Source organism: Cydia pomonella, chromosome 3, assembly GCF_033807575.1.
Source record: "Cydia pomonella isolate Wapato2018A chromosome 3, ilCydPomo1, whole genome shotgun sequence".
NCBI classification, from domain to species: domain Eukaryota; kingdom Metazoa; phylum Arthropoda; class Insecta; order Lepidoptera; family Tortricidae; genus Cydia; species Cydia pomonella.
Window position 1 is genome coordinate 27,718,813 of NC_084705.1, and position 14,764 is coordinate 27,733,576.

At 37.9% G+C, this 14,764-nt stretch overlaps 1 protein-coding gene across 2 annotated transcripts in view; it reads right to left on the bottom strand.

The window, feature by feature from the left end:
- The window catches only part of LOC133516462 (protein Wnt-5b-like), a 106,986-nt gene extending 92,586 nt beyond the window's left edge, over positions 1–14,400 (bottom strand). The window contains exons 1-2 of one of the 2 annotated variants that reach the window (XM_061849422.1): positions 11,467–14,400; positions 3,124–3,403 (exon numbers count right to left, since the gene is read on the bottom strand). In XM_061849422.1, coding sequence (XP_061705406.1) covers positions 3,124–3,212 — 89 coding nt within the window. In that variant the 5' untranslated portion in view covers positions 3,213–3,403; positions 11,467–14,400. Of the gene's footprint in view, positions 1–3,123; positions 4,204–11,466 lie in introns of those variants that run through there. The other variant, XM_061849421.1, reaches the window with a different exon arrangement.
- Between the last annotated feature and the right edge of the window lie 364 nt (positions 14,401–14,764).

Below are 14,764 nucleotides of genomic sequence, written 5' to 3' on the forward strand. Positions count from 1 at the left end.
TTCATTATTCATCTGCATTTTTTTGTTTACAAAAAATGTGACTCGTGTTTCTAAAAATTGAATCAAGAGCCCTATATATTATGTAATCATTATATAAAAAATCAGCCAAGAGCATGTCGGGCCACGCTCAGTGTAGGGTTTCGTAGTTGCCATTCTGTCAGAACAGGTCAGATGAGGGCTATTCATTAGTAAGTATTATGTACATTTCAAGTTACAAGCATAACGGAGTACCTTCGCAGCGCTTTGTACGTCCTTTTACTAAGAAGACTGCAATAACTAAAAAATGGCAGGACCGATCATGTTCGCTATAGTTATCATTGAATGTATTTACTAAGCTTTTGTTTGACGATTTTATTCATATTTTTTGGACCCATGGTTCAAAAGTTAGAGGTGGTGGACTCATTTTTTTTCTTTCGGAGCCATTATTTCCTAAAAATTACTTTTACCAAAAAAATATTTTCGGAATTCGTTTTAAAAGACCTATCCAACGATACCTCACAGAGTCAAAGCGAAAAAAAAATGTCATTTTGTATGGAACGTACCCAATTTTTTTTTCTGTTTTTATTTTACCGTTTTGTCGCCATGCATGGTTTATGTATCCATGCCAAATTGCAGCTTTCTAGCACTAACCATCCGGGAGCAAAGCCGCAAACGGCCGGACATGGCGAAACTATAAGGCGGCTCCTAACCTTTTCAGTCCTGTGACCCCTAAGACTAACTAGGGATCCTGATTTTACCCCTCCTTCCAATAATCATCAATAGTCTTTCTTATAGGTCTAATCTTTATCTATAATTAAGCTTTTTACCACCGTGAAATACAAGTTTTACCCCCACGGGGGTCATTACCCCCAGGTTAGGAACCGCTGCTATAAGGGCTGTGAATCCCTAAAAGCGGCGAAAAACTCCGCTCTCTGAACATTCGTCATTGCGTCATTGAACATTCATAACCTTTCATAATTATGGGTAAATCAACTTTTAGAACACTGACTTGGGTTCTTAGCAAAGAAAAATCCATTTTTCAAAAACCATGTTGATTTCGTAAACATACACGGGCATTATTAGATCTATGAGTATTTAATTAACACGTTAAAGTTAACAACTTGATCAGAGCCCCTTGTGTAAATTTATTCGATTTCGGGACGTGACGTACGCGTTTGCGTCATGTCTCATTTAGAAAAAAGTTTGCTCCCATACAAAAATGGTGTGTCCCTGATTTTTGTATGGGAGCAAACTTATTCTGCTCTTCAGATTCCTTATTAAAAAAGACGAGCAAAATCAACGTCCTGCGTATATCGACCGTTATATTTTACGCTAACCGTCTAGACGACGCAGGTGTTTTTACGGCGCACAATTCCGCCCATAACCAGCCTGGATATTGAATTTTATATAAAACATATGAAACTTGTAGAAAGAAATAATAGGACAACAAAGCCGTCTCGAGTACCCAAAAGCTTCATCGTAACTGAAGGAACAGATGCGACGCAAAACCGCAATAAAATACAGAAACTGAAATAGATGTATGACATATAGCTATCTAGTTATAGCGGGTTCGGTACCTCAACCCTTACTTTTTTATACTACATCGGTGGCAAACAAGCATACGGTCCGCCTGATGGTAAGCAGTCTCCTTAGCCTATGTAAGCCTGCAACTCCTAAGGAGTAACATGCACTTTGCCGACCCTAACACTCCGCACCCTCGTTGAGCTCTAGCAACCTTACTCACCGACAGGGACACAATACTATGAGTAGGGCCTTTGGTAGGGCCTAGTGTTATTTGGCTGCAGTTTTCTGTAAGGTGGAGATCTGCTCTAGATCTGAAATGACATCCGCTGTGCTGTGACCTACCACACAAAGCGTGATAACATTCACAGTGTCCATACCTCTCTTTGGACGTAGATTAAGGACATACCCGGGTCCACCGGGTACTTAAGGTATAATTAACCCTCCAGTGACCAAGCCCTCCAGTGGGGCCGGATTAGAAGTAGACCGACGTTTTACGCTTACGCGGTTAACACCCTGGACTTATAGGATACCCGGCCACGGCAGTACCAGTATCTTCGAAAGTATAGGCCTCTTGCACTGCTCTCAGGAATAACTTTATTGTAAAGGCCCTTAGTAATTTTAGAGAGCCTAAGTAGGTCAGCGTTGAACCCAGCAATTGTGACTTCATGGGGAATATCGCCAAGTTAATTGTTTTTTATAGCCATTGAAGTAAACAGACTCCAAAAGCGGGCAGTTCGTGCTTGAACCTCCTAAGTTAAGGACGCTAAGCTGGAACAATTTCATACATTGACCCGCCTGTTTCTATCTCTATCGCACGCCTATAATTGATGATCAAACGAACTTCTTGAAGTGAAGTTCGATCGATATTATATGAGTCACTTCATTTTTCAGATATAATTTTATATTAACCATGTAGTTTCCCTATTGTACAGATAGCATCGCACACATTTAAGAGTAACTATTTTGATTAAAACTGTGAAAAACAACTTCCACCCACTTCCGCTTACTGGTTACCTGCGTGCGGCGACCGCTGCGCAGTAAAATTATATCTGAAAAATGAAGTGACGAAATATAATTATATTGCTGTCCCGCTCGCTCAGTGGCACTCACCGCCGGCATCATTTTTACGAAATTCTCCGTGTTAAGCATCCTTGCTTTATAGAAATCCCTTAGGGGATTACGATATTTGCGATATAACATACAGGAACTTATGCATTTTATAACGAACGCTTAAAAACACACCAAGACAGGCACAAGAAGTTTGAGGTGCACAACTGTCGATTAGGTACTCTACAGTTGTGAACCTCATTCCAAGTTCTTGTGGGGCTGTCTTGACTGACTCAAACTACAGAGGGCACTTAGAATAGGGCATACCTCATCAGGTGTTTTCTGTAAGCTATGGTTCATTTTTGGCGTGAGCTTCAAGTTTTTTGGTCCATGAAAAATTTTTTTTTTAATTCAAGCTTACTGTTACGTTTAAGATATCGGGTAGATGAGATTTCCTTTCTCCTCCTCTCCTCCTCTCTCTCTATGCTCTCCTTTCGGTTACCTACATACTATTCGATTGCAGCGTCATCATCAACATTTTATACTATATAAAATACCCATTTAAATACTCACAACCAGCTCCCATTGGTCCACGGCTCCCTCCGCGCCTGCGCCAGCGCCAGCACCGCCAGCAGCGCAGCCATCTTGACAGCCGCCGCCATGTTCACAAGATGGCCGTCACATCGCACGGAATGGCCGACTACATCGCACTTTTAGGTTACGTCGCACTTTTTCACATTATCACATAGTCTTTCTTTGTTTTTTATGTTACTCTGTGTCAATCGCTTTAGTTTACGTTTTAAACATAATCACGTTTGATAGTCAAGCGATTAATAATGTAGATTTTAATGTTCTATAAATATGTAGTTACTTAGAGTCGGACCAAGTTAATAATGCTGAAGAGACAGAGTGTGGACGTGTCACCAAAAACGTCAAATTAATATGAAAATATGGTGTTTATAAAGGCACTACCATAATTTGTCATGTCAAAGTCGTAGGTACTTGTAAAGAATTAAGTTTAGATAGGTAATACATATATTGGTAAATGTTCTATAATATTATTTAACTATGCTGTTGATCACATGACTTGTTTTGTTGTATTTTATAATAGGTATTACTGAAAAAAATACTGATACAAGTCGAAGAAGATAGTAAGTCAATAACAATGAATAGCTAAACTTTCAGTAGGTACCTAAGAAATTAACCATGCTATAAAATAACATGCACCTGCCAACATTAAAGACCAATCTGACCAATAATCCCAATAAGTTTAAAAAACGAACTGTACTCCTCACACGAACAATAAATTCGTGGGTGTTCACTAAAATAATTAGTATACTTGTAAAGAAAAGGGCAACTCATTTCAGTAAAAAGTTAAAAACTTGATTCGACTCGAAACAACAATAAGGATTAAAGTCAGATCCAACTTTACACGGGGGAAATAACAATCGGACCTCAATAAGTTTCAAAAATTCTTTTATTATCATAATAATAGAGAATAAGTCGCTATTATTATCAAAATGGGATTTACACGCGACGATTGCGGTACGACATCGATAGGATCTACCTTTGATAGCACTAACTTTAGTTTTGATGTGACGTAAGTACAAACGATGGGGTTGTTTATTTTTCCAATTCATAAAGAAGTGATTTTTTAGCAATTCAGATTTAACAATTTGTTGCGGTTTTGGTTTTCTTTTGATACAACCTTGAAGATCCAGCGAAATGAAGTGAAAGTCGTGCGTGAGATGCGTGTTATGCACGCCAGTCACCAAGACTATCATCAACATCGTATCAAAACTATAATAATTTGTTAAATTAGAATCGACCTCCATCTAATCTCCCTATTTCTCTTATTTGCTGAAAGCTTGGAGTGTCGATGCATTCGTCTTAAATTCTTGATATACCTACTAAAATAAAGACGTTACGTTAAGAATACTTTGGGATTGTATAGCTCAATACAGTGATTTGCTTCTAATTCTAACTAGCAATATGCAGGTTACAGAACATCATTATGCAAGTTCCTGTAAGAACATTAGATATGTTGATAAACGTGCAGAAAAAGATACCGTAAACATTCCATGGAAACTTTGTAAGTAAGTTTTGAAAATTGTCTTTGGCACATGCTACTTCTTACCACTGTGGTAGACGACCGCGAAAAAAAACATGTAATTTTGCCCTAAAGTCGTGTCGTTAAAATAATCACTCTGCTGCTACGATCGTGTCGAAATCGTCTTGGGTCGACTAAAAGTCTCCAGCCGGCTCCCATATATAAATTAGTTACGCTTTATGACTATTCTATTGTAGTCGGATCCCAATTATACGGGGCCATGACGGACTTGGGAACCCGCGTTCTGTTTCCACAGGATATGGACCCGAGCGGTACCTGCCTAAGTTGATATTATTGAGATTGGAATCGTATTGGTTTGTAGGTACCTGTTTTTCCATAACGAGCAATATTATTGTAAGTACTAAGCACTTAGTCATAATTTACATACTTTTATGTAATATTAGAAAGTTGAAATAGTCAAATTAGGGAATAACTTTGTCTCCAATTTTATTTTATAATTGTTTCGGTATAGAATGTGGCATTTATAGAACCCATTGGTTGATTAATAATGCCTTATTGGAAACAAAATAAGATCGAAGAGTTACTTGTAGTTCAGAGCCGGTAACCACTACAAATTTTTAGTATTTTGCTGGGTTTGGGTGTAGTATTCACAACGAGGCGGGAGTCATTTTGATGACGTTATAGATGGCCTGCGTCGCTGTCTTCTGGCAGTTTTGGGGACCCAATAACATGTCCAATAGCATACTAAAAGTTAGTAGTGGTTACGTTGTGAAAGAGATCTCGAGAAGGTTTTTGGTGTTTCACCTGTTTGACTCTAATGTGTATCCATAATGGGTTATATTTTGTCACTCGTGTTAGTTTAATAACATTTTTTAAATTAGTAGCCGCCATAGAGTTAACATATTTAATATATTTTTGTGCTCTAACTACTTGTTGCGACCTACAGTCTATAAAACCAATTAATATGTTTAGTACCAGTCCTATTCACGTAACTTACATAAGTATTAAACTGAACAAGTGCTGTAAATTCATAACAAAACTATGTAATATTAACTTTCAACTATATGATTTTGAGCAAGCGGTTTGTACCCTAATACCATATATACAAGTATATATCATATTACACACATACTACACTTTATCTGTCCCGCAACTTATACATTATACCTGTACTCCGTTATATAATAATATACACTTCTCGGTTTATTATTATATTATAATTGTTTTAATAACATACATATCTAGTTCCAGACATCAAATTAACCTAACAAGCGCTAAAACGATTCTGCCGAGTGTACCTGTCGCTTTATATTTAGTATATGTTAAAGTTCTTACCATTGAACTCCTACAGGATAATTTATTAATTTGGCATAGGCGCGGTTAAGCAAAAAAACTTAAAATTAGGATTCCTTAACGCAGGTTCTCTCGGAACTAGTCACAATGAGCTTATAGTTGCTGTTGAACAAAGTTATATAGACATAATGGCCATCAACGAAACCTGGCTACACGAGGGGGAGGAGGGGCGGGCGCCGGTCATACCTAACTATCGCCTGCGCCACATCCCGCGGCCGCGCTCCGTGCGCGCGCGCGGCGGCGGCGTCGGCTTCTTCGTCAAGAATGGAGTTGAGGCTCGACGCTACGCGCACCCGCCCGATATGGAAGTTGAACAGATGTGGCTCAAGTTATCAATGAATGGTTTAACTCTGTTAATAGGAACTGCATACCGACCGCCATGGTTAAGTATCGATACATTCATTGACACAATGACTGATACTATTTCTTCGTTTTCTAAATTTGATTATATTGTGTTAATGGGAGACTTCAATATAAATTTATTGAATAATGATAGAAATGCCTCTAAGCTCAAACTGTTATTTACTTATTTTGATTTAAAACAACATATTGACGTACCCACGCATTTTACTAACAATAGCAGTGCCTTAATAGACGTGATATGTAGTAATTGCCTCGTTACTAAAACTCAAGTAAATTATATCCCGACTTTGAGTCACCACGCATTCTTATCTTGCGAATTGAATATTAGAAAATGTAAACCTCTGCCACAAAAAATATGTTTTAGACCACTTAAGGACATTGATCAGGAATTATTTAATCGATCGATTGAATCTATTAAGTGGGAATGCATATCCGAGTTAATGACTGTTAATGACATGGTAAATACCTTCAATTGTGTAGTCCTATCCCTACTTGACGCGTATGCGCCTCAGAAAGTAATTTTAATTAGAGAGAGGAGCTATCCATGGATAACTCCCACGATCAAGGAAATGATGCGTTTACGTGACGAGGCACATAACACGTATAAAGCGTCTGGACTAGATAAAGATAAATTGTATTATCATGAACTGAAAAAATGTGTAAATAAAGCCTTATTTCATGAAACGCGTGCGTATTTTAACCAATATATTAATCAAAATGCCAGCAACTCTCGAGCTCTTTGGAATAATCTTAAGCGCACTGTCAGAATAACTAAAAAATCACAAGAATCAGAAATACCTTCACATTTACATGACCCTGAACGTATCAATTTACATTTTCTGGAAGTTGCAGGTAACGTGGCAGCACCGCAATCATATCTTGCTAAATTTGAAACCAGTCGCTTTCATGATTCGACCTTCAGATTGGAGCCAGTGGGAGAAGACCTTGTACTTAAAATAATCAAGACCTTAAAATCGTCCGCTCTGGGAGATGACGGTATCTCTTTAGACATGTTGCTTCTTACCCTTCCCCATTCTCTAGGTGCAATCACTGCAATTATTAACAAATCTATTTCTACCTCCGTTTTTCCTGACGCCTGGAAGGTTGCATTGGTAACGCCGCTTCCTAAAACAAATAATGTCACAAGCTTTAAAGATTTAAGACCGATTAGTATACTTCCGTGTTTGTCCAAAATACTTGAGCGCGTGGTATACATGCAACTGTCAGCTTTTCTCGAAACAAATAAAGTTCTCCCAACCCTGCAATCTGGTTTTCGCAAATCTCGTAGCACGACGACGGCACTCCTAGATGTAGTTGATAATATTTTGTCAGCACAAAACGAGGGTCATAGTACGATATTGGCACTTTTAGATTTTTCACGTGCTTTTGATGCCATAAACACGCAATTATTACTATCCAAAATGAAATACTATGGTTTTGAGTCAGATACGGTCGCATGGTTTGCCAGTTATCTTAGTGGCCGCACGCAAGTAGTTCAAATCCCAAACAATACTAGTTTATATGCAAAATCAAAGCCATCTGTCGTCTCCAGAGGTGTGCCGCAGGGCTCAATCCTGGGTCCGCTCCTTTTTATTCTCTACACAGCTGATGTCAGTGGTATCATTCAGAATTGTAATTTTCACCTTTACGCTGATGATATCCAAATTTACATATCTTTCGACCCAATTGAAACTGGTTATGCCGTTGACAAATTAAACAAAGATCTTGAGAATATTACAGCCTGGTCCGAGTCAAACTGTTTAGTATTAAACCCTAGTAAATCCAAAGTTATGTTTTTTGGTTCCAAGAAACAGATTAACCAGGTGGAAAACCATCAACCGATTATCATTATCTCGGGAAATGAGATAGAACGTGTATCGGAGGCGCGAAATCTGGGAGTTTTGATGGATGAGTCATTGCGTTTCGAGGGTCACATAGCGCAAATTGCGAAGAACGCATTTTACAGACTTAAAGTACTTTATCGGATTCGCGATTTCCTTAGTGTTGATTTGCGAATTAAGTTTTGTCTTTCATTAGTACTCTCTAAATTTGATTATGCTGATGTCGTTTATGGCCCACGTTTATTAGCTAGTACAGACCGGATGGTGCAAAGAGTGCAAAACGCCTGCACACGTTACTGTTTTGGAGTCGCCCCGCGAGAGCACGTGACGCCATACTTGAACTCAGCACGTATTCTTAAAATGTCATTACGCAGAGAATTGCATCTTTCATCTCTGTTATTTGGTGTTTTTAAAACGTCTAAACCAGAGTATCTATTTAATAAGTTTAAATTTCGTGGTAGCAGGTCAAGCTTGTATGGAATCAGATCGGTTTGCGATGATTTGTTACTGCCTCGCTGTCACTTTGCCGTTTTCAAAGGTAGTTTTAAATACTCAGCAACAAAATGCTGGAATAACTTACCGCCACCTATCAAAAACTTAAATATAATTAGTACTTTTAAATTAAAACTCAAACAACAACTTCTAGAATTTCAAAGCAAGCTACCTCCTGGTACTAGAGTAAAACCGTCGTATCTGTAGTGGTCGAAATCGTTCTTATGCGCCGTTCAACTTTGTTAATCTCGGTACTTACTTATAGTAAAATTATTACATTCATGTTATTTATCTCCTCAATATATACTTTATTACCCAACGTATTTATTTAGCCTAAACATTAAACCTACTATCACCTATGTCAAAGTATCATACAGTATAATCTTATAAATATATCCATAAACATAAACATATATTTGCATACCTATATTATTTTTTACACAAACAGTCTTAGCCATACAGTTTCCGACAAGCAGCAAGTAAATTCGTATTGTACGAAGGGTCGGCCTGAAAACCAGCGTTGTAGTAGGTAAGCCTGCTGCAACACATGCTGAGGTTCGCTCCTTTTTAGCATCATAATTTTAAAAGTTTTTTATATCTACATGTAAACATAAATTTGTGCCTAATTAAGTTTCATTTTAAGGCTTGTAATGTTTTGTAGTATTGCCTGTAAACATGTTTCAATGTGGTGTTAAATAAAAATATTCTATGTCTATGTCTATGTCTATGTCTTACCAGCTCTGAACTATGTTCCCACAGTAGAGGCCACTATAGTACGGTCGCCAATCACACTTGGAAACAAAGTTTTCACACATATCTGAATACAAATTCTTAGTATGGCTTCTTTCTTCTAGTCCAATTACCAGACAGGTAATTATATTTAATGCAATTTAAGCATTTTAAGGCGAAGGGGTGGGTGGAATCTCATAAATTGGTGGTTTTTGCACACGTTTATTGGAAAAAATATACAACGTGGAGTTTTGAAACTTCGATTGTATGAGAGAGGCGTTTTTTAAGTGGGGGGTTCGTGTGACTCTGAATGTCAGCTGTGCGTGAGCCGACATTTGTCAGCGCGGTGAATCAGGGCCCTAATAATGGTCTCATAAGGTAAGATATCAAGATGTGGACATTGTGAGCCATAAGGTCACATATCGCACCATCTATATTTCTTGACCGATATCAATCTATAAGTTTGTATGTGCTCATTTGTCAATAGCACTATCGGCTAAAATTACCTTGTCAAATCAAGTGGCCTGTAATAATACTTTCTTGATTTTTCGCCACCATAGAGCGTTTTCACCATTGACATATATCTAAGAACGGGCCTTACGGGCAATAAGAATGGGCCAGTACAGCGGTGTCACGCACACGAATTCGAGTTGCGATAGACTGCACGATTGGCTCAAATTTGTGAGTGACACCACTGAACTAGCACCATTCTTAGTGCCCGTAAGGCCCGTCCTTAGATATATGTCAATGGTTTTCACATTGTCCGATCCGATCTCCGCCATCGATAGCCGCTAGAAAATGCCATAATATGGCATAAAGTCCTTTTATTATTGCATTAACGCTTTCTTTTGAACAACAAACAACCATTAAATGTATAAAATAAAAACTTTTTACTTCTTTGTAGTCGTATATCGTGTATCTTACATCCGATATCGGATAGGGCGATGTGAAAACCAGGTAATATTAGTCCTCATAAGTATTCGTATAGTAAAGAGAGTCTCCACGATACAATAAATACCTAAATACGCATACCTACGCATAAATATAGCATAATATGCTATATCTATATATATGTGCGGTAGAGATTCATAGGTGTTCATATTTCCCATAATACGTTAAAAATGAATAAGCCATTAATCCTTTTTTAAGGTTTTTTTTAATACCAACAATTAGTGCGCAGTAAAAAAATCCGTTAGGCGTTAAAAACCTAGACATTGGTACCTGAATCCCTCTAGGTTATTAATCAATTTTGAAGAACCAATTAGCTTCACGTTAAATGCCCCCGGCAATTTTCGAACGCCATAATTTGAATAAACTATAGTTATCTTAATTAATAATCTCCAACCTTTTGTAGACTACCTCTGCCTCTATACTATAGCATCTCTTAACTCCTTTCTGGCTACTGAGAGAATCGGTAAATGATAATTTATCTTTATTACGTAAGGTTGGAATTTGAACGATAACGTTGAGTAAAATACGAGCTTGGGAAAATAATATGTAGTGAAGAGTTATAGCACTTTAGAGTAAGGTGGCAAATTTATAGTTATTGACTTGACATAGTACAAAATTAGAAATACCTATTTGAATCTAATTTGAAACGAACGGACTACCGGACACGGACATTAATAATTAAAATTTTCTTTTAAGAATAATATAATCATTAAGCAAAACTTTATTTAACTATTACAAGAATAAACTAAAAAATACTGGTAATATTTTTCTTTGAAGAGTTTTGATAAGATTTTATTTCGAGAGGTGAGTCAAAAATGTTGTCATAATTTTTTATTTATTTTAGATACACACAGCAGACATACGTAGAGCAAGTTGTTGCTTACTTTATGTGAATATCTAGGTAATGGTATGTAAGACGGTAGTGTTAAAATAAATCTAAAGTTTCTAGCAAACAATCCTATTTACTGCTTTACGTGGGCAAACCACATTAAATTTGTATTAAATCGCAATAATAATAATTACTTTATCGTTTACGATAACATCTAGTTTAACAATTTTATCTGCGGTTGCTACAAAACCGCAAAATCAAAGACAATAAACAATTGGCTCGCATACCGTAACCGAAACCATAAACAAACAAACGACGAACTTTTCAATTCCCGCCAAAAGAAAAAATATCTGACACACGGTTTTTTTTCAACACTTGAGCGTCTTTCCACTCAGAAAAACACGAAATAAGTTTCGAGCATCCCGATATATTTTGGGGAAGGTACAGACGTGCGGTCCGGAACGCGGAGAGAACAAGACTGGTTTGGTCCGAATTATAGTACGTATAACTTAGTCTGAACTTGATTGTAAGCTATCTTGGTTGTTTTTTAAGCTCTTTACTTGGCATGCCTGCGTGAGTAAGTCTGATTTGATCTGATTTTGAACCTACTTTTTATTTAGCAAGTTATGAGTGATGATCTGGTTTATTCCGCGCGGTCACGGTCTTAAATTGTTAAACCATTCAAGGTTTAAGATAATTTTGTTATTCAATACTTACGTATTTTATACTAGCGGTGGCAAACGAGCGTGCTGTCCGCCTGATGTTAATCGGTCACCGCAGCTTATTGACGGCATTTAGTCTAGTCTAAGTAGAGTTTACACAGGCGATCCACTGCGTTGACAGCAGGTTGACAGGTAAACGGACAAAAACAAGCCCCACATAGCCAACACGCTACACCCTAATAAAGAAAAAAGTGTTCGTTGAAAAGAATATATTTCGATGCAAGTGCGGAAAGGATAACATTTCCGCACGTGCATCGAACGACGTTTTTTTATACAGTTGCGAAAGAATAAGAAAACAACAAGATTTTTATGCATATTCTATAAGACAGAAACATTGTAGGTACTATTATTAGGTACCTAAGCATCGTTATTTTCGATTATTTGCGTATCGTATATTTAAATTGATTAACAAAAATATTGTTGCCTTTGGAAACTTAAAACATGCTTGCAGTAAGAAAAAACGCCTCCTCGGCAGCTATTCCGTTCCAATCAGACAACTTATTAAGAACGGTTTTACAATATTAAAAAATAAACGTGTTACAATGATGAAGAGGTAAGTAATAAAATATGTATAATTTTATTATTCTTACATTAACAGAAGGTTTTATATTCATTGAGACTTTTAAAGTAAACTAACATTAACACTCATAAATAAGATAGTCATGAATTGGTACAAGTACAAATAAAAAATAAAAAAATAAAAATGAAAAGCACTAGTTCGCGAAATCCAACTTTCCGCACGCTAAACAGCTACGTAAAGTAGCACTTTACGAGCAACTGTATTTAAAAAAACATTAATGGCTTTACATAATAGATAGTACATTATTGCTAAGGCCAGGAAATGGCAATTCGTGGATGAGTTTCTCCAAACATTCGAGGAAATCAGGTAAAATAAGCATCAACCAGCACTCAAATCGAACCTTTACATCAAAAACGTCAAAAACAATTTCCCTCTTTAAGTATTTTTTAAAAGTTAAAGGCACAAATATTCTGCCATTCAGTACCATTCAATATTCGCTCATTCAATATAATTGTGCAATTTAAGCTGTATTTGCACGCATGAGATCCTTAAAAATAAAATTAATATAGTATTTGATTTTATTCGCATTATGTCAGTATTCGCACGATCATACACAAAGGTCTTACACGACTCTATCCTATAGCTTGAAATAATGCTGACCGGGTCGTGTAGACGCAGCCTGCAGCTATATTAATTGGCTGTTTGCATTTTTCTTAGTGCATGCATGTTTAAAAAAAGTAAAGAATAATACAGTAATACTTAACTTCCCGTCCGCTAAAACACGACAATAATGTTTTGAATTTTTTAAATTTGAGTTTGACCATAACGAAGAACTTCCCGTACAATTTTTGCTACAATAAGGTGAACATTTCCAAGCATATTGGAGAAAAACTCCTAACCCTAACTCAACCTAAGTTCTAAGTCCTAAGCAAGAAACCCGTGGCTCGAATCACAGGAAGAGCATTTATTTGTAAGTTCATTATGAGAATTTGTTCCTTTTTTTATGATAGAGGAGGCAAACGAGCAGACGGATCACCTGATGGTAATCGATTACCGTCGCCCATGGACATCTGCAACACCAGAGGGGTTGTACGTGCGTTGCCGGCCTTTAAGATGGGAGTACGCTCTTTTCTTGAAGGTTTGAAGATCGATCGGACCGGAAATACCGCAAGCGACAGTTCATTACACAGTTTAGCTGTGCGAGACACAAATTCCCGGAGAAATACAGTAGAGGACTGCCAACCATCTAAGTGGTGAGGATGGAAATGTTGTTGCGTAGGGCGACGGCAAAAAGAAGCGGCAGGGATTAATCCAAACAATTCCTCGGAGCACTCCCCGTTATACATGCGATAGAAAAGCGAAGCCAAATCTCTACGCAGCGCCAAGGAGTTAAGCCGATCCGAAATACGTTGGCAGTCGACAATTCGAGTCGCTCTTCGTTGGATGCGGTCCAGAGGGAGAAGTTGGTACTGGGGTGCCCCTGCCCATAAATGAGAAAAATTCCATGTATGGGCGCAACTGCGCCTTATAAAGCTGTAGACGGTGGGCCGGTGTGAAATACTGTTTCGATCTGTTGAGCACACCGAGCTTTTTTAGGCTAATTTGGCCGTGGAAAGGGACTTCACTCGAGATGTCGACGCCAAGGATTCCGATACCGCCTGTGGCAGTCAGGGGAGTGCACATATAATAATAAATTATAAGAACATACGTATAATAAATTAAAAGAATTTAGTACATAAATAAATGAGTAAGTAATTAGCTATTAAATATCAAATACTATAAGTGTTTCTGGTTTACTCGGGGAATCAGTCTAATGTACCCGGGGTAATCTTCGTCTTGGTATAGGGAAATATTTTTTTCAAACAATCCCGTCACTTGAGCACTTCCAAGTCTTCCAACGAACGTCACACACTACAAATAAGAATTAAGGCTGGCTATTAATATAGGCGCGTCGAGGCGAATCGAATCGAATCACAAAAATTAGCACGGGCTACACAAAACCTTAACAAATTAAATATATTACAACGGGTCACTCACGTATTTTAAGATTTTTAAGTCCGAGGAGTATCGTCAGGAGCTTGCGTTGACGGCCCGGCGCAGACGCGGGGCGCAGCCCTCCGCGCCCGATGACTCGGCGCGGGCGTCGGTGGCGGCAAGGGGTCAACGCAAGCTGCTGACGACCTGCTCAGTACGGAGTGGAACATGTCGAGCGTTTTCGACTTAAAATACGTGAGTGTCGGTTCAAGTCGGTTAAAAATTACGCGACATGTCCTAGTTTGATTCTAACCAACGGAAAAGCTAAATCAGAGCTTAATGGGCGCGCTACACGCACCTTACTATGCT